This window comes from Protopterus annectens, chromosome 3.part0 (genome assembly GCF_019279795.1).
Source record: "Protopterus annectens isolate FY-2018-M chromosome 3.part0, PAN1.0, whole genome shotgun sequence".
In the NCBI taxonomy this organism is placed as follows: Eukaryota; Metazoa; Chordata; order Ceratodontiformes; family Protopteridae; genus Protopterus; species Protopterus annectens.
The window spans coordinates 292331485-292350083 of NC_056731.1; the positions used below are offsets into that span (position 1 = coordinate 292331485).

General features: G+C 40.4%; 1 protein-coding gene across 1 annotated transcript in view; it reads left to right on the plus strand.

The window, feature by feature from the left end:
- The window catches only part of INSIG1 (insulin induced gene 1), a 34796-nt gene extending 19569 nt beyond the window's left edge, over positions 1-15227 (plus strand). The window contains exons 3-6 of the mRNA XM_044064778.1: positions 407-531; positions 7983-8149; positions 10130-10229; positions 11073-15227. Coding sequence (XP_043920713.1) covers positions 407-531; positions 7983-8149; positions 10130-10229; positions 11073-11102 — 422 coding nt within the window. The 3' untranslated portion in view covers positions 11103-15227. The remainder of the gene's footprint in view (positions 1-406; positions 532-7982; positions 8150-10129; positions 10230-11072) is intronic.
- Positions 15228-18599: the final 3372 nt, after the last annotated feature.

An 18599-nucleotide genomic window follows, 5' to 3' on the forward strand; every position in this document is an offset into this window, starting at 1 on the left:
TCTAGCATTTAGTTACTGTTTCCATCTCAATTGTTAAAAGTTGGGGAACCCAGTCCTTCTACCTTTTTGAAAGTCAAGGATACAGTCCCCACCACATTCAGGCATTTGGTTGCAAGGACCCACAATGTGAGGGAGAGATTACCTCCTTTTTATCAAAGTTTTGGTGAGTACCCTTCCACCTGTAGTTTTGAGTTAACATCGTAGCTTACCCAAGTATCTGTATACATTTTGAGTTTTATAGTTTAAATCAGGCTTGTAACACTCCTGCTTTGCTTAGAAGCCTTGCATGCTCCAGTGCTAGCATAGCAGTCACCATGAACCGTTTCTTTTGTGGATTTTTTTTTTTTTGTTAACTATTGCTTCACTGTAAATTATATATTGACCTGTCTCTCCACTTCTTTTACAGCTGTTGTTGGACTTTTGTATCCCTGCATTGATAGTCACCTTGGCGAACCACATAAATTTAAGAGGGAATGGGCAAGTGTCATGCGTTGTATCGCAGTTTTTGTTGGAATCAACCATGCCAGTGCTGTATCCTTTTATACCCAGAGTGCTGCTGGGCTTTTAGTGCCTCTTATTTCCCAAATTTCAGCATTTGTAAAGTGATTTTGTTTGGTTAGTCAGACTGCAGATTGGTAAGCTCTATTTTCATACATGTCTGTCAACTTGCTATGTACAGAATCTGTAACTTATTTGTTTAGATTGCAGCCAGAAACAAAGTGCATCACAGAGCATTATATACCAGTTCAGCTAGTTAGTAGCAGGCCTCACATTAGTTCTGCATTCATGGAGAGTTCATTTGAAGCATGGATTGATGACCAATTTAAGAATGATTGCATGGCGGTTGCTCTTTAATGTGTTTCATGAGGAAATTATAGCAAAAGGAGATGAGACATTTCTCATTTCCCTGGAGTTTTGCAGTGTGAGACAGAAAGAGAACTACAAGAAATCTTTTACAGGTATTAAACTCTCCTACCTTCGCTCAGTTTATTTCACTTTCTGTATGAGCAGAAGACCGAGGATATTAGACCATTTTTTGTGTCTGGAGTTGGAGCAGGTAGGATGGAGTAAGAGTGCTGTTTGAAAAACAATACTCGGAAGCACATTTTGATTAACAGTTGTAAGGTTTGATTTAATACCTCTAGGATATAGGTTCATAGGTGTTTACTAGGCTAATGACCACAAGGTCCCTTTTAAGCCTAGCCTTCCATCCTAAATCTGACCGGTTCTGATACCCTTAAAGTGTAAGCAGGGCCTTGAGAGATGAAACATTTACAAGCTAGCGTCTGGGAGATGAATGATTTACAGGTTGCCTGTGTCCATTAGAGATATAGGTGCTAAACCAGGGATGAATTTCCTGTTCCCCATCCAGTTGTCGAGGTTGCACTTGCATTGGGTTAGGGAGGAGCTCTGCATCACATGGATGGGGAGCCTGTTCCAGAGAAGAGATGATCTCAGGGATACATACCTGTCTGTCCACTAGGTCCTATTTATATCACAGGCCAGGTTTAAGTCTTTAGAACAGGTAATTCTGGTGTTTTGTTTTGTGGATATGCAGGAGGTCCATCAGAGTGAGTCTGACAATGCCCAGTATATCGGGCATATATCTCCCCTCAACAGCCAGTAGGAAACGGAATACAGGCATATACATGGATAGAGCATTGAGCAAGCCCTGTGCTCTTTTTTTAGTGAGGAACCTCTGTGGACATTCCAGTTTTTGGATATGCCTGGTTAGGTGCATACCATAGAGGGCATTGTACTCAATGATAGGTCTGAATTCCAAATACAGAGGAACATTGACTTCCTTGGACCTAGATGCCATACTTTTGTTTATAAGTTGTGCAGCATAGAATGATTTCCTCATTACTGTAGACACATGATGGTCAAAGGCTAGATTACTGTCTGTGTGTGTCCCGGAGTCCCTGACTCCAGGGTCAACTCAAGGTGGTGCGTTGTTAATATTATAGTCACCAGGGGTGGATGACTTCCCGAAGGATACTATTTTGCATTTCTTGGCATTTAGTTTTAGTCCATAACTCTGACACCAGTTGTTTGTGTCAGCCCCTCTTGGAAAACTTTTTGTCAGTGTAGGATTCTGTGACGGCTCCTAATTTGCAATTGTCTGCAAATTTAGTCCACTAGAAACCACTGACACCAAAAAGGAGCGCTCCGAGAACTGATCCCTGAGGGACTCCACTTGTGACTGTCCTCTTTGTAGAGGTGGACTCTCCAAACTTCCCTGGGTCTTGTCTGTCAACCAGTTTGCTATCCACCGGGTGACATACAAGTTTGAACCTAACCTCTTGAGTTTCTCAACCATGCCTGAGTCAGGTATTGTGCCATATGCCTTGGCCAGGTCAAGGTAGGAAGTGTGAACCATTTTGCCCTCATCTGTTGCTTTGGTTACCACCTCAAAGAAGTCTGCCAGGTTGAGTAGGCATAATCTGCCCTTGACTAAACAAACTGGGTTGGGTTCAGTATCTGGAAATTTTACTATATCACTGATGAATTCTTTCTGTGGTTTTACATGTAAGACTTGTGGGTCTGTAGATGGTCCACCTTTGTGCAGAGGGATGACTGTTGCTGTTCTCCATTCATAAGGCACAAAGTCTGTTTGGAGGCTATAGTTGAATAGCCATTCCAGAGATCCTGATAGGTCCTATTTCATGCTATTTAGAAGGCATCCTTGGATATTGTTTGGGCCCATTGATGGTAGTGTTCTTGGCGTTTAGAGCATTAAGGACCTGTTCTCTAGTGATAGCGGGGGAATTGTATTTGATGATATTTCCTGAGGGAAGGTTGAGGCGAAGAGAGGGGTAAAGTTGTAGCTGAATTTATCGGCCAGTAGGTTTGCTATATCTTGCTCTGTGTAGGTGGCTTAAGTTTACATTGATGTCTGCACACAGTTGTTTATTAGCTTTTTGAGGTTGCGGACATAGCTAAAGAATGCCTTATGGTTGTACTTGGCCTGAGAGGCCAAATTCACCTCAGATTTGATTTTGGTAGGCTTTATTTGTCCTCTGATATGTTTGTTTAGTTTGAGATTGCTTTTATCCTGCTGGGTGCTGCACCTCCAGTTTTTGGCATGATTTTCTTTTTTCTGTTATACAGCCTATTGATTTTGTGATTCCACCAGAGTGGCTTGTTTTTTGAGTTAGTTCTGTACTTCTTCCTGATGGGTACAGCTGCCTCTATGCAGCTATTAACGTGCTTGTACAGGGTTTCTATGAACAGTCCTGCATAGGCAGCAGTGTTCTCAGGGTTTATGGGGGCTTGAAATTTTGTCAGGTTCTCACTTTTACTTCAAATGAGACCATTTTGTGGTCTGACCTTACCAGAGCAGACATTACAGTAGGGGATGTGCAACAGTCTCCCATATTAGTGAAGACCAGATCTAGTATGGCTGCACCCCAGGTTGGTGTATTGACTGTCTGGTTCAGGGAGTTTGTTTTTACAAAATCCAGGAATCTCGATGCCTGTACGTTTTGGTGTTCCATAGGAGTCCCAGTTAATAGTGGGGTGATTAATCACCCATGAATATAGTATTGGGCTGGATGGTTAGTGTTTCTAATGAGTTTAAATGCATGGTATGGGTTTCCTGGGTCGTAGAGGGGGACCTATAGCTACAAGGAAGTGATTTTAGATTTTGCCGATGGTGATTTGAACATGGAGCAGCTCAAGTGCATTGTCCTGTTTCACCAGCCTTTATGTATTTATTTTTGATGTAAATAGAGACTCCTCCACCGTTAGTCCCTGTCTTTGTAGTAGCTGGTCTAAATGTGTGGAAGGCATTATAACCTTGCAAGGTTGGTGTGCTCTCTGCAGCTTTAAACCATGTCTCCGTGATTGCACAGGCATCAGCATTCTCTAGGGTGAAGAGAGCTTCCAGGGATTGAAATTTTTTTTATAGAGTCCTAGCATTGAGCAGTAATACCTTTACATTTTCTTGATTTTGATTTGCTTTGTCACAAGTACTTTGTTTGGCATTGCCTAAAAATGCACTATGAGGAAGAGACAATGTTTTAGCTAATATTTCAAAGCCTAGAGGGGAGAGGCAAAACAGCGTTGTCTGACCATGTCCTTCTAAGCTGACAAATATTGCATCCCCTTAGAATGATACAGAAACTCATCTTTTATTCGTATTGTGGCATCACTGGAGAGGGTAAAATGCTACTAAATGCTAGGCTCATACCAGCCTGCGACATACATTGGGCTCATATCAGCCTGAGACATTTCCGAGAGCTCCATGATGTCTGTCTTCATATAGTCTGGGAAGGTACATTTCGGGTCATTTACTCCCACATGGACTGAGTCATACTGGTACTTGTGGTCCAATAACCTGAGTGCATGCATAATGTGGCAGATCCTAGCCCCTGATGAGCAAATGACCGTGACTTTCTCCTTACTTAGCCTGGTGAGAGGGACATCAGTGTTTCTCACAAGTCTCCAATGACCAGAATGTTGGGTTGTGTGGTGGGCTTAGCCACATCTCATGGAGCCTTTACCTCTATGTGTTGATGTGAGTGTTGTTTTGAAAGATTGCATTTGGTACTGCTGAGGGTATTTCTGTACTTCGTCTAGGAGGTCTATGTGATTTAGGAAGGTTACATTTAAGTGCCCCAGCATATCTGGGTCTATATCTCTGCTTTGAATCGTGTGTGATGTGTGCAGAGTGTGTACTACTGACAGTCCTATTGACATCAGGAGTACTTTTATGTGAGAGCTTTGCCTCCAGTGACATTGTATAAATGCATCTCTCACATACCATACCACATGTGTTTTTGAGAATTAACTTGGTTGTCAGTAAACCTGAGACAATTCCTCCATTGCCACAGGATGCCCATATCTGCCAAGCTGGTAACAGATGGTTGGAAAGTTCATATACATGGTAACAGATCCTTTTTTATTAGATAGCTATGTCAGGAGTATTCAGTTTGCAACTCTGGGGACAGTGCTTGTCACTGCAGACTAGTTGTCCTGTGTGCAACTAGGTATTGCAGAAATTTCAAGTCGTGCTTTTTCAGTAAAAGTGTTACTCGATGTCTGGGTCTGTACAGTGCATGGCCAAAGACTTGAGGGGAAACTAATACGTAGACCCTGAAAATGGTAAGGATGACGTCTTTAGGTAGATATTCTAAAGTTGGAAAAAAATCAAGCAGTACTTCCTGAGAACAGATAATTAGCTTGTCCTTTTCACAGCTGGCTTCTACTGTGAATAGCCATTACTGGTTTGGCTTTTTTGGTCTTTGAGCCTAATGGTAAGCTATGCGAAATTTCTGCTGACACCTTTGCAGTTCAGTCCTGTCATAAGAACATCTGGCTTGCTGAACCTTTCATCTGTCATGCAGATTTCTAGCCATCAGAGCTACAAACTTCAGTCTAATTCAAAAGAGCAGACTTCTAGCAACCCGTTTGTCTTCAACCAAAAGGCTTAATGTCTTTCGCCGTGTTCCGGAATAGATTCCGGAAGTGTTCTTCAGTGGACACTTAAGATCAATTGGATCATTATTTATTTCTTCGCTTTTGTTTGCTGCAATAGCCTGGCTGGGCAGTGTCCCCTTTGAGAGGAAGCATAAGGAGAACTCTCCAGGACATAAAGGAATAAAACAGTCTTATTCACTGAAGTAGAGAAGTACAACTTGGAATATTTACACATTTGTAGTAAAACGTGTAAATTATTTGGCATTGAGTAATGTAACCACTTACAGTAATGTTCAAAATGTTGTATAAGTAATCCGTATCATAACAGTTGCAGGTAGGGGGTTGAAGTTTGTTCAGTTAAAGCAGTACTGACATTGAGATTCAACTTGTGGCCAAGTCAACAGCTTTGGTCTAATTTGTGCATCCTGTGTTGTAATGACTGACATAAGCAGCAGGCACAACCATGTATACTTTAATAGTGAGGAAAAGTACAATGAGAGTTCCTTTTAAGGAAGAAGAAACACATATTTACAAGTTTGGTAAATTTGAGTCTTGTAGCTAAGTGAGTCTAGACCATCCTAAATATACACATCTGGATATCCAAGAAATGCAAATAACATCTTGTGTGGATGACTAGAGTCCAATCTCTTTCTGGGTAGACCCTTCAAAGGTGGTGACTGTAACACTGCCTCTATTTTAGGGTGTGGGGACACTGGGGCAGGTTTTCCAGGAGGCACAAGTTCAACCATCAAGGTGAGTTTGCACATCAGGTTAGTCTATTCTTCTCACCCTGGAGGCATTTCAGGACTCTCTTCTAGCAAGTATGATTTGAAAGTCTGCAATGGTTTGGTATTTAAGCAAGCAGGGTGGGACCAATCCCTGTCCTCTTTGTCAGGAAGCCACGAGAGTATAGAGTTGGACCTTTCCTGCTGACTGCCATCTCTATACCTCTTTATTTCCCAGGACAAGCCAATTGTGCAGAGTAACTCTGCTGCTTTCTGCTGATGCCATGTAGATCATCTAGTCTGAGATCTAGTTAGTAGCACGGAGCCTGTTCCATTCACTGGAGGAAGGCTAGGTGTGGCCTCTACACCCTCAACTTACTACAAATTAAACAAATTTCTAGAACAAGAACACTCCTCCATCTGCCTACTTGAATAAAACACTTCTTCAACAAGGCATTTTTATTCATCTCACAGGGAGGGTATCACAAAGAGTCTTGTAGATCTGCTGTCTTTTATCTTGAATAATCCTTTGTACTCCATTTCTTGTTAGTTATGTCATCCTTTTGGACCCAGGGTGAATACCAGACCTGAGTTTTCTGGATTACAGTTTACAAATGCAGCAGCATCTGTTTGCTTATTCCTCTCTCAGGCAGATACCCAGGGGTGCATTTATCTAACACTGGTCCGCTAGTTCTCACTTGTGTCTTTCCAGTGTTTTCCATTATTCCCAAGTTCTTGGAGAAGACAAGGTTTACAAGGCTAGAGTAATCCTTGCAACCTTTTTTTAGTTCTAACTGGCGTGGTTTCCCTTTGTTTGTCCTTTATTTTTCAGACAGACCTCTCCTGCAGCCTTATCCAGATCTTTGCTTCCTCAGACTAACTACTTGGTGTAAACTCATCACAAGAACTGGAAACCAAGAGGGCTGTCTAGATTCTTACCTCAGACGAGACCTAGCACTAGATAAAGAAGCCCATTTGCTACTATGGGCCACTACCAGGGCTCTAGATCCTTTTCAGTTCCTGTACCTAGTGTCTTGTAGTATCCTTAACTCTGAGCTCAGGTTTTCTGTTAAGATACTGCTGGTAGCCACATACATTTTCACATTACCATCTTTCTGAAGAAACCTTACTGCTTCAACCTCCTTTCAGGTCTAAGGTTCCTCCTTGGGACCTGTAGTATATATTGGTAATGCATACTCCTCCCGCCTGCTTCTTCTATCAAATTGAAATACCTCTGATGGAATCTTTGTAAGCATGACTTCAACTAGGGTGATGTCTGAACCCCAAAACTAGAGTGCCAGACTCTACTTCCAAAAGATAAGCTTTCCCTGAAGGTGAATCCTGACACAGCATAGTTAGTTTCATGCTGGTCATTGACACGGCTAGAGAAGTATGAGAAGTGGTTCTGCTGTGCACTCTGAACCTTCATGCAGTGAAACAAGGTGCTGAGGTCTCACATCTGTTCCCTGAACTTGGCACTAAAAGTCTAAATGTAATCATGCTTAAACTAGAATATAGTTCTGCCTGCCATTACTGTGGCTTGGGTAAACCCACAGAGTTGTATGTTTGTGGTGTGTGTGTGTGTGTGTGTGTGTGTGTGTGTGTGTGTGTGTGTGTGTGTGTGTGTGTGTGTGTGTGTGTGTGTGCCATGGCGCGGCGCGTCGTGTGTGTGTGGTGTGTGTGTGTGTGTGTGTGTGTGTGTGCGCGTGTGTGTGTGTGTGTGTGTGTGTGTTTTTTTTTTTTTTCCCAATAGTGCTTTCCTACAACTGAGTTGAACATGTTCATCTTAGACAGCAAAAATAACAGAATACAGTTTTCCTTGACGTCTGTTAATAGAAACTGGATTTTGCCAACAATGTCCAGTTATCTCTTACCTTGGCAGCACTTTCCTTGGGTCTTTGGTGGACATTTGATCGTTCTAGAAGTGGATTTGGTCTTGGAATTACAATAGCTTTTCTGGCTACACTGATTACTCAGCTTCTGGTATATAATGGTGTTTACCAGTAAGTATATTTTTAAAGCTGCGTTTTATTTTTAAGCTTTGGTTTTTAAACATTTCAACAGCAGTGCAGTAGTTTGTGTACCAATTTCATAAATGACTTAAAGTAAAATTCTGCAGTGTGAAAAATGCATAAGCCTTGCAGTAAGAGAGGAAACACTACATTAAGAGATCAGATAGCTTCACCATGTTTTTAAGACCATGTATGTTGCTTTAAGTAGCTCAGCATTTCAACAAGAAGTGTTGTGTACAACTATAAAGAAAAAAAATGTAGCCATTAAAACTCCCACCATATGTGGAAGTCTAATTGAAAGCTACCTTCAGCTGTCCTGTATTAAATGAATGTGCCATCAACACATAATTGGTTTGTATGTAAAATAAGTAATTGGGTGTAATTGTAAGATATAAAGGATCAAAAAACTGCTAATTGATAACCTGTTAAATTAACAGTATGGCAAAAAGACTGACTTGTTTATGTATGTGAAAACACACACACGCACACTCGCTGTGTGTGCATTATGGGATGCCTGTCAAAAGATCGAACACTACATAGAGGCTAAACTAAGCCTTCCAAATATTGGTAGGAAGAATTAAGAGCAAGTAAAATGTAAAAACATTAGGCTATACTGAATGTTTCGCCCTTTGATATCTGTGTGAGTGTTTGCAGGATAGGTTAGTCATTGCTAGGGAAGGGGAAATGTGTTGTGGGTGCACTGTATGTTTGTAATGAGTGTGAATGTCTTGTTTAGTGCAACGGTTAGGGAAAAGGTGTTGTAGGGGCAGGGTTACAGTTAGCGTACACAAGTAAGTGCGGGTATGTTGACCCAAACAGGAGCGCTGCAGAATCCTGAAAGACCAAAGTCCTGAGACCAAAATCCCGAAAGTTCAAAATACTGAAAACTCAAAATACTGAAAACACAGGATACCAACACTTATTATAGTCCAGCACAAGTATAGTAAGTGTTGGTATCCTGTGTGTTTTCAGTATTTTGCTCTTTCGAGATTTTGATCTGAGGATTTTGGGCTTTCAGGATTCTGTAGCGCTCCCGCAGCAACATATATCTGTGCCACCTGCCAGAATTTTGTTCTGCACTATGGTCTGCCATTGACTTCCATTTTCTGTACTGGTTTTATCCACTTCAGGGAGGGCATCTGTCTGCACCATTGGTTGTAGGCAAATACCAGTCCCAGATGTGATGCCAGTGCATCAGAGGGCAAATAGAATCACCCACTCATCATAAACCCCCTTTTTTCCATTTTACTAAATGGGGTGAGGGTGTTGTGTTAACTGTCACCATCTCTTTCTTTAGTGACACACACCTGCCTTAATTCAACACTCAAGCCTCACCCAGTCCATTAAAGGGCATTGTGGCCTTGCCCACCTACACAGTCCATCTAAGGGTACATGGCCCTACCACCATCTAGCTACTGTCAGTTGCCAAGCCACCTGCCAGCATGTCTTTGGAATGTGGGAAGAAACCGACCATGGCAGAAACCAATAGTAAAATTAGGATTGCACACAAAGGCAGTCTGGGAAACATTACTTTTTTCTGTGTGTTTAGGAAAGCTGATTTCTGTGCCACTATTTCCCACTGGTCATTAGGAGAATAAGCGGTTTGTTTTTTTAGACACCTGTAATGCACTGTTTCTGAAGATGAAGCATTTCTTCCCCACTGCCACTGTTAGTTGCCTTCTAAAAATCTAATTGTGCTACCCTTATCAGTACTTCCATCATCTACAAAGGCACTAAAGTCCAGTAGTTACACAAAGTAACCTATTCACTGAGGATACAAGCTGATTTATATAAAGCAATGTAACCTATTTTGTTGGCCTGAAGTGAATACAGGTTACACATGTCTTATGCTATGGAAAGGAAGTTGTGCTATAGTCTGTGACTGCTCCATAATTTAGTTACCACACAAAACTGAAATTTGTATGTTTATAATCTAACTTGAATTGACATAACTTGTGTCTGTTACTGTAGGTATACATCACCAGATTTTCTATATATACGATCTTGGCTCCCTTGTATATTCTTTTCTGGAGGCGTAACAGTTGGAAATATAGGACGACAACTAGCTCTGGTAAGTACAGTGTTTGTGTATGTATGTTAGTAGAATCGGGTAATTTTCTGCAGAACTTCAGATTATTTAGCAAAGAGACTGTGTTTATAGCAAGCCTCTTGTATTGAAGACTGCTCAAAGGACCTGCGTCCTACCTTCTTAATTTTCCTGAGATATGCTGAGTAACCCTTAACAAATCTTCCACCTCAGAGCTCCAAGCTTGTACACCTTGCTGGACACTCGGCTTGCCTCTTCAGTATGGTGATGAGGTGTATAATAATTGTACTCTGGTAATTGCACCTCTTTGGTAAAGTGGTATGGCCAGGTGTGTGTACCGTGCCAGGTACCCTCCTCAATGTCTGGGTCTTCTTGAAGCATGCACAGCATATTATAACCAAAGTCCGTTTTGGTACACCCTACATAAGTACAGAGGGAATTTTCAAGCTGCAAAACTTCAGCAGTTTTGTACTGATTATGCATAAATGCATTCATCCTTTGGGGAGCTGCTAAAAATACATTAGGCCTGAAAAAAAATTATATTTACTGGCACTTCACCTAAATTTTCTTACTCCTTTTATAAAGAAAGCCTTTTGTATCAGTTTCATGCAGTAAATTATATTTGCCTTTTGTGTATACATTTGACTTGGTTTATAATGAGGAATTGTATGGTACGAGAGGTTGGTTGCATCTTAATTCAAATTCACACAAGTGCCCACACACAATACACGTGTGCGCACAATCATTTGCTCATTCTTAACAGTATATGTAATTATAGAATAACAGGCAGACATGCATGAAATGTATTTTTCTGAAACTTTTTATATGCAATTCTGAATTAAAAAAAATGATTTCTTTTCACTTTAGGGTATCCCTGATAAACCACACAGTGACTAAGCAGCTTCTGGTGAGAAGCAGTACTGTACCAAGATGAAGAATGGCTGCGAAGGCAAAACTCTTATGTGAGGTCGATGTACACAGCATTCTGAAACATCATTTTGCCAGCTTACCACCTTCTTTAACAGATAACTGTTTGTCTTCGTTGTTACCCTCAGCTGGATAGGGTAGATAGAGGACAGCACATATGCCAATATTTGTCAGTCACTACACACATGCCAGTATTTGTCAGTCTGATGATATGCCTGTAAGCACAGACGAAAGCATATTTTGGAGGGACAAAACTTTGTTTTGACTTCAGCAGTCAGCACTCTATAAAGTACCTGGGAACACCCACTGTGAGCTAGGTGAAACCTGGGAACACCCACTGTGAGCTAGGTGAATGAAACTGCTGACTTCCAGCCTCCGCTGAAGAGCATTTGTGAAAATAATGTGGTCTTGGAAGATTCAGATGGTGCTAACTTCATATCATTTTCATGTCTGCTGAAACGGGAGCAAAAGTGTGGAGGAACAATACTGGCTTAGTTGAAAGAACACGTAAGAAAGCACCAGTGCACATACGGTAGCCAAAGGGACTAGAGTATTGGCTAATAAAATGGAAACGGCCAAAAGCAGAAATGTCATTTAAAAAGCCAGGCTTCTGTAGCCGCAATTCTGTAAACAGCGCCTGTTGTTGTTTTTGTAAAGTTATATTGCCCAGAAGCCCGGTAAATATTGCACATGTTAAGATGTATATCTAGTCAGTAATCTGGGCTTCGGGATATGATAAAACAATAATAGTTAAAAGCAACATGAATAGTACTATAGTTTTTCATTTAAGGAACATGGGGAACACTGCTTTAATGGGCAAGGCAGACTGGACAACTGGATTATTCCCAAACTATTAACCAGTAGAGTACAGAGTGAGATTCATGCAAGTTTGAATAAGGTCTTTTGAGAAGGAACAGGCAGTTTCTTCGAAAGTGAAGTGGCCCTTAATTCTAATCCATCAATTTATTTTTTATCTTTGCTGTTTTAATTCTGCTAAAATTGTTAGAAGCCCCCGTTTCCAGTCTTTCAGTTTATAGAGGAGTTGCACTTTAAGCTGTTTTCCTCCAATCTGACATTGCAGATGTTGTGAGCATGATCTGCAGGAATGCATTTGTGAAGGAGTCCTGTCCTTTTCACTTACCTTGGTTCTTGGAAGTGCTCCTTGTGCCTTCACACTCTGTCTGTTGTTCTGAATTATTTATTACATTTAGAGATGTGATTTGCTTATTTTGTGGTTTAGTGATTTGTTGCTGGAGATATTCTTGTCATAAGTTGTCTCTGATTTAGGGTATGAGTTTGTACAAGACAAAATGCTGGTATTTATTACAAATGTTATGAAAAAAGATAACCTGTCAGGTGCATGCTTAGGTACTTCCAGCATTGACTGTCTCTTGGAATATGTGTTTAAGTGGCTTGCAGTGGCATCTGTACTGTGGTTCTTAATTGGCTGTGAGATCTTGAAGTTGAGTAGTGATTGCTTTTTGACTTCATTGTCATAGTCTTTGTAAACTCTGCCTACCCTTTAGTAATTACTCCATTTATGTTTTTCATTTTTCTTTATTGAGTCCAGAACCTGTTTCTATGATTTTCATTTATGTTCAGTTAGTCAAGATGATTATTTCACTTATAATCCCCTTGTTTATATTGCTCTTTTAATACCCACGTTGTTCTCATCTTTTCTCTTAGGCAGATGGTTCTTTTAATGTCTTTGTTCAATATTTTACTGCCCAGGGAGACCTTTGACTGTGTATGGGCCATAACTCATTATTGTCAGGAACTAAGTGGCTGAAATCAGGGTACAGGTGTGGGTGTCTGCTTTTGGTCTCCTTTGTTCTCCTCTAAGCAGTGTAGTCAGAAAATTTATGTGCGAGATATGCAGATTTCTTAAACTGCAGTACAACAGAGATTCGTTTATTCTTATCTGGAGACTTCTTTACTTGCATGGCTGGTTATTCTACATAAAATTAAATGCAGTACCAGAGATATGAAGGTCCAGAAGAGAATACTGTTTGGGGGTTGTATAACAATGAGTGAAAATTGAAGAAAATAGCCATCTGTATGGATGGATGGCAGTCACTTGATAAGTCCAATCAAAGGTAGTCACTTTCTTTATAAAACTGTAAAATGTCTATTAGTTAATATTCATAACTGTATGCTTAAATCTTGCCAGTTTATTCCTTCATGAAAGCAGAACATACAGTTTACCAGAATGCATTTCTTTTTCTTTTGAAGGCCGCTTCATTAAGCACTCTTTATCCCATTTCCTTAAGTAGCATTTAGGCTGTTCATAAGGAGAATGTGTGATGTTACTGAACGTATCTTCATGTCAGGCATATCCATGACTACCCAAGCTTTTCTTTACATTTTTGTTGTGTGGTTTTACTTTGTGGTAGTACGAAACCAACTATGGAAGAAAATGGGTCAGTCTAGCATATGAGTAGTGCCCGAATGGCTTGAAATTGTTCTGCATGTCAGAAGGCTGTTTTTAGCAAAACAGACCTTTCACTGCTGGTCAGTCTTGTAACTTTGATCAGGTGAAGCTGGAACAGTAGTTTTACTCCTGGCCTAAGGCCATCATTGCAGATCTTGTAATGTTTTTTAGGATTTCAGAGCAGTTTGATTTGTTGTAGTACTTTTGTCAGCCATGGGCATTAGAATTGTAGGTCATAATGACTTCCACTGAGACCAGAATAGTATACAAGTTGTGTACAGAGGTTTCATAAAAAGTACTGTTTCATGTTTCAGATTTGCTGTTGTCATACACTCCAACGGATTATATCTGTAATTTTGTCATGGGTACTGCCTGAAAGGTACTGAATTAATTGATGGAACTCCTGTCCCGTGAATTTTCATTGTGTTGCTTTTATGTTTGTTCGGTTTTTGTGCTTTTGATGAGTATACTATGTAGTAGTACTTGGCTGTTTGTTTCTAGAACTGGATTCTTGCTGTAATTTTACTTCAGGAGCAGAATGTATGTCCCTCCCTTCAGCAGACGCATGCAATGCAAGTACCTTGTCAGATTTTATTTGATACCCACGAGAGCCATGGGAAAGTAATGGGGAAATCCTGTTGTGTAGTTTCTCTCAGGGTAATGTCAGATTAGGTAATACACATTCCTTTTGGTAATTTCTAGATATAATTGAAATGATATAACCTTCAAAAACATCCAACACTGCTGACATGAATCCCAAAAGTTTGGCTAGTAATCCTATTAAACTTTTCCTGCACTTGTGAATTTACTTACAAGAATAGGGCCAATTGCCAGGTAGCGGCGTTCTTTTCAGAGCACTGGCTATTCATTGCTGTCCTCATTTACTTATTTTTCTCTGTGTCTCATTCTTTCCACTGTTTGTTTTTTTTTCCATATGTGTATGGAAAATGGCAATTTTTAGACAATATTTACGTTAAATATTTCTAAAACATCAGAATGGTGGACAAAAGAAAGTTTAGCAGTTGGGTTATATGTTTTGAAGTTCTTTTCCTTCATTTGCCGACTGTATTCTGCCTGTTCTTTGAGACTTTTCCCGTTATTTAAATTTAAGCAGTGGAGCAGTTTCCTTTGAAAATGTGAAGGCTTCTCTACCCATGCTTCTGCCTCAGGTGAGGTATTCTTGCATCATGTCAGGACACATTGGAGTCTTCTTGCAAAAACTATGCATTTTAATACATTAATGTAGCCAATTTTATATACAGGAAAATAATGGTTTGTTTTATGGAGTGCACACTTTTTTTTCAAAGAACAAAGCCAAATGTCACTTAGCGTATCAAGTGTAGATTGTTGGCTGTCCTTTTAAGCAATAGCGGTACTGAAGGAATGGCAGCTTAATTACAGTGAATATTGTAATCCGTAGGATTTCCATTTATTATTGATCCTTTTGTAGGGTCCTCTCATCCAAAAAGCTTTTGCTTGAATCTAAGTGGTTTAGTGTGGCTTGCCCATATTTGTCATTCTTAGCCATGTTAAATTAGGATGTAAGCAGTTTTTTCCCCAGCCTTGTACTACTTGCAGTCTGTGATTGCCTTTGGGAAAAAAAAGTGAATTTGTCACTGCATTTACGTTTTTGTATCTGTAAATATATAAATTGTGCAAATATGCTTGATTTGTTTCTTGTACAGTTAATGATATTAGTAGAGTCTTTGTTCCATGTGTATTGAAGTACTGCGGACAAAATGCAGAGGTAGGTTGTGAATGGCAATTACTTTCACCTTATTGTTTTATGCCAAAGAAGAAAGTTGTTTAGTCAATTGGATAATATGTGAACATGGTCATGTTATATAAATTTAGACCTGTTTTAGTAGAAATGACTTTTTTATTTTTTCATGCTGAATTTTATACCATGACACCATGCTTGAAATGTGCATTTTGGGGCTGAATTGGGATAACCCTGGAGTCTTGGTGCATTAAATGGAATACTTAAAACAGTTGCGAATGAAACCTTGGCTGGAATTCATAGACTAGTTGCCTAGTTTACGAAGTGTCATAGTAGTGACTTTCATGCTAGGTAAGCTTGTCCAGTTTGCAGAACTCTCCCCTGTTGTCTGGAAACACAGGTTTGTGCTCGTGAGCAGTGAATATTTTGATTTCATACCTAAATGTACTTGTCAGAATCGGGTCAGATCCGGGACAGAGCTAATGAGACCCCATTAGTAGCCTCATGCGCTTCCCCTATAGGGTTCTTGTGTTGTATGAAATGCAACACTCCATGCTACCAAATTACTTGAAAGAGCTATGTAAAAATACTGTAGGTATAAACTGCTAGGCAGTGGTGAGTACCTATCCATTTCAGTAGGGGGAACTCTGCACATTGAGCTGCTAGGCAGTGGTGAGGTAGCTATCCATTTCAGTAGGGGGAAGCTTTGCACATTGAACTTCTAGGCAGTGGTGAGTAGCTGTCCATTTTGGTAGGGGGAGCTCTGCACTTTGAAAAGAGCTTTGCTGTACTCTAACTGATGATCAAGGTAAATAGTGAAGTGTGTAGCTGTCTGTGTCTGTCTATACAGGGACAGCGTGCGAGTGGGTCTGAGTGTTTGTTTATGAATGCTAATTCTGTCTGTGTGGTAGATGACTGCTGATTTAACATGACTAATATCTGGTATGAATGGGGGATCATGATTGCAGGAGCAGGGTCTGCATGTGTCTGTGTTGTGGGGTGTGCTTGTAACCCTCCCTGGCTTCCGGACTGTTACCATTAGATTTTTGGAGTAACGCTTATCCCCCCGTTTGACACTTGTCAATGTACCTGTTAAATCACAACTTGTCAGATACTTTTCTAGCTGGCAAACTAGCTGTCAGACTGCAAGTAGGTATCTGCCAGCATATTGTGTGTGTGTGTGTGTGTGTGTGTGTGTGTGTGTGTGTATGTGGGGAGGGGTCTGTGCTTGTGCCCTGTGTGCAGGACAGATGCTATGTTGGCATATGAGTCACACAAAAGGTGCAGCTGCACAGCTTAACCTGTTAGTGCAGTAGAAGTTGTGTGACTGTTCCAGTGTTCTATGAATCCCGGTCTCTGTTTTGGTAAGTGAGTTAGCCATATTTGTCTCTCAACCTGACAAATTTTATGGACTGATTTCTTAAGTATTTGCATTTCTTATGTTGCATTTTACTGGTACACTTGCCCACTTTTATTATTTTTTTTTCCTTTGCTAAATCTCTGATATTGGAGTTCTCAGAATCCCGAATTTGGATTTCCATTTTTGGTATTTTATTGGGTATGCCTTTGTTGAAGGTTTGGCGTTGGGCTGGCACCTCGGCACCATAAAAATCTACTGCCAATCATTAGCGGACCAGAGTTCTGCTGTGGCGACCCCTAACTGGGAAAAGCTGAAAGAAAAACAACAACTGTACTTGGAGTATCTAAGGTACAAATGGTTCTGCAAACTGTAACCATTCCTTAAATGTTTGAGAACTTTACAGTCATGGCTGTGGAGGCAGCTTTAACTTGAGATTTACGAGGAATGTCCTTTAAACTTGCACTCTGTTACAGTTGCACTCTGATGTAGAAAATGTATAAGCTTCATCTTGATTTTTTGTAAGCTTCTTCTCAAGCTCTCCCCAAGGATGAGAAAGAAGGTGGAGGGGGAGTGACTTTGTAAGGGTGACAAGTTGTATCTTTTGGTTTTTCCCGGTTAGGGGTCACCACAGCGGAACTCCGGTCCGCTAATGATTGGCAGTAGATTTTTACGAACTGAGTTGCCAGCCCTGACGTACAACCTTCAACGAAGGTACACCCATTCACGCATGTCTCCACACAGAAGACACTTTAGCTGAGAATCGAACAGGACAACGTCTTACTGTGAGGCGACAACGCTACTGCAGCATATATGTGTAAATTGAGAGACTATGTATGTAACTGCAGCCTTTGACATGACTAACTACAGTGATTTTAATTTTGTAGCCCATTGATTAACAAAAAAAAAAAACCTTCAGAGACATTATGCTGCATTTAGGCTACGGCTATACCAAACTGCTTAAGAGAAAACAAATTAAATGTGCAATAATGGTTGGCAGCAGTGCAAAATACAAGCTGTGGGCCAGGTACTAATGTCATTTTAGGGTAGGCTTGGTTTACAAGGGTATTACAGCAAGAACATGCATGGATCCTTCATGCGTCTTTAAGATACTGAAAGCTGTATGTTAATGGGAGGTAAACTGATAAAGGAAGAATTGGGGAATGAGTCTCCTCTTCCTTCTTTTGCAGTTAGTGGGGCTGAAACTTCATTCTAACTCGTTAACATCTATGTGGTCTGGACAGTTGCACCTCTAGCAGCCTATGCACAATTTGCATTCTAGAGCATTTTCTGAAAAATAAACTTGAACTTAAAAAGCATAAGATAAAGAAATGTTTTGTGAACAGCAAAAAGGTATTAAAACTGTACAGCTTATCAAGATTATCAGTAAGAAATAGTAAAACAAATTGTCATATCATAGTGTTAGAACATATTTGCTAATTGGACACAAGTTTTCATGTGACAAAATGGCTACAGAAATATTAACCATATCCATAACTGTATTATTAATAACACTAGATATCATTCAAGATGTGCAACTTCCAATGCTAACTTCAAAGATAGACTCTGCTGCATTACATAGCTTGGATCCAAGAGGTGAGCTCCTCCTCCACCCACAATTCCCCACTCCCCACTCCACCATCACTACCTCAGATCTCATTTGCCACCATCGCAAATAGCAGCTTCCAGATGAGTGCCTCCTGGAATTGTTTAAGTTAGTGTGAGAACTATTTTGTTATTTCTCCACCTTTCTTCCATTACTGTTTTTCAGCCCGTTCTTCACTGCAGTGCAAAAAAAAAATCTTAACAGACTGGCTTTACTTTCTTCTTCCTTCTTATAGCTACTATGTCTGAAGCTGCTAAGGCTGGGTTTAAAAAATGCACATGGTGTGGGCACAAAATACCACCCTCCAAGGCCCACACCCTGTGTGCATATTGCTTGGGTGCTAGTCACCCTAG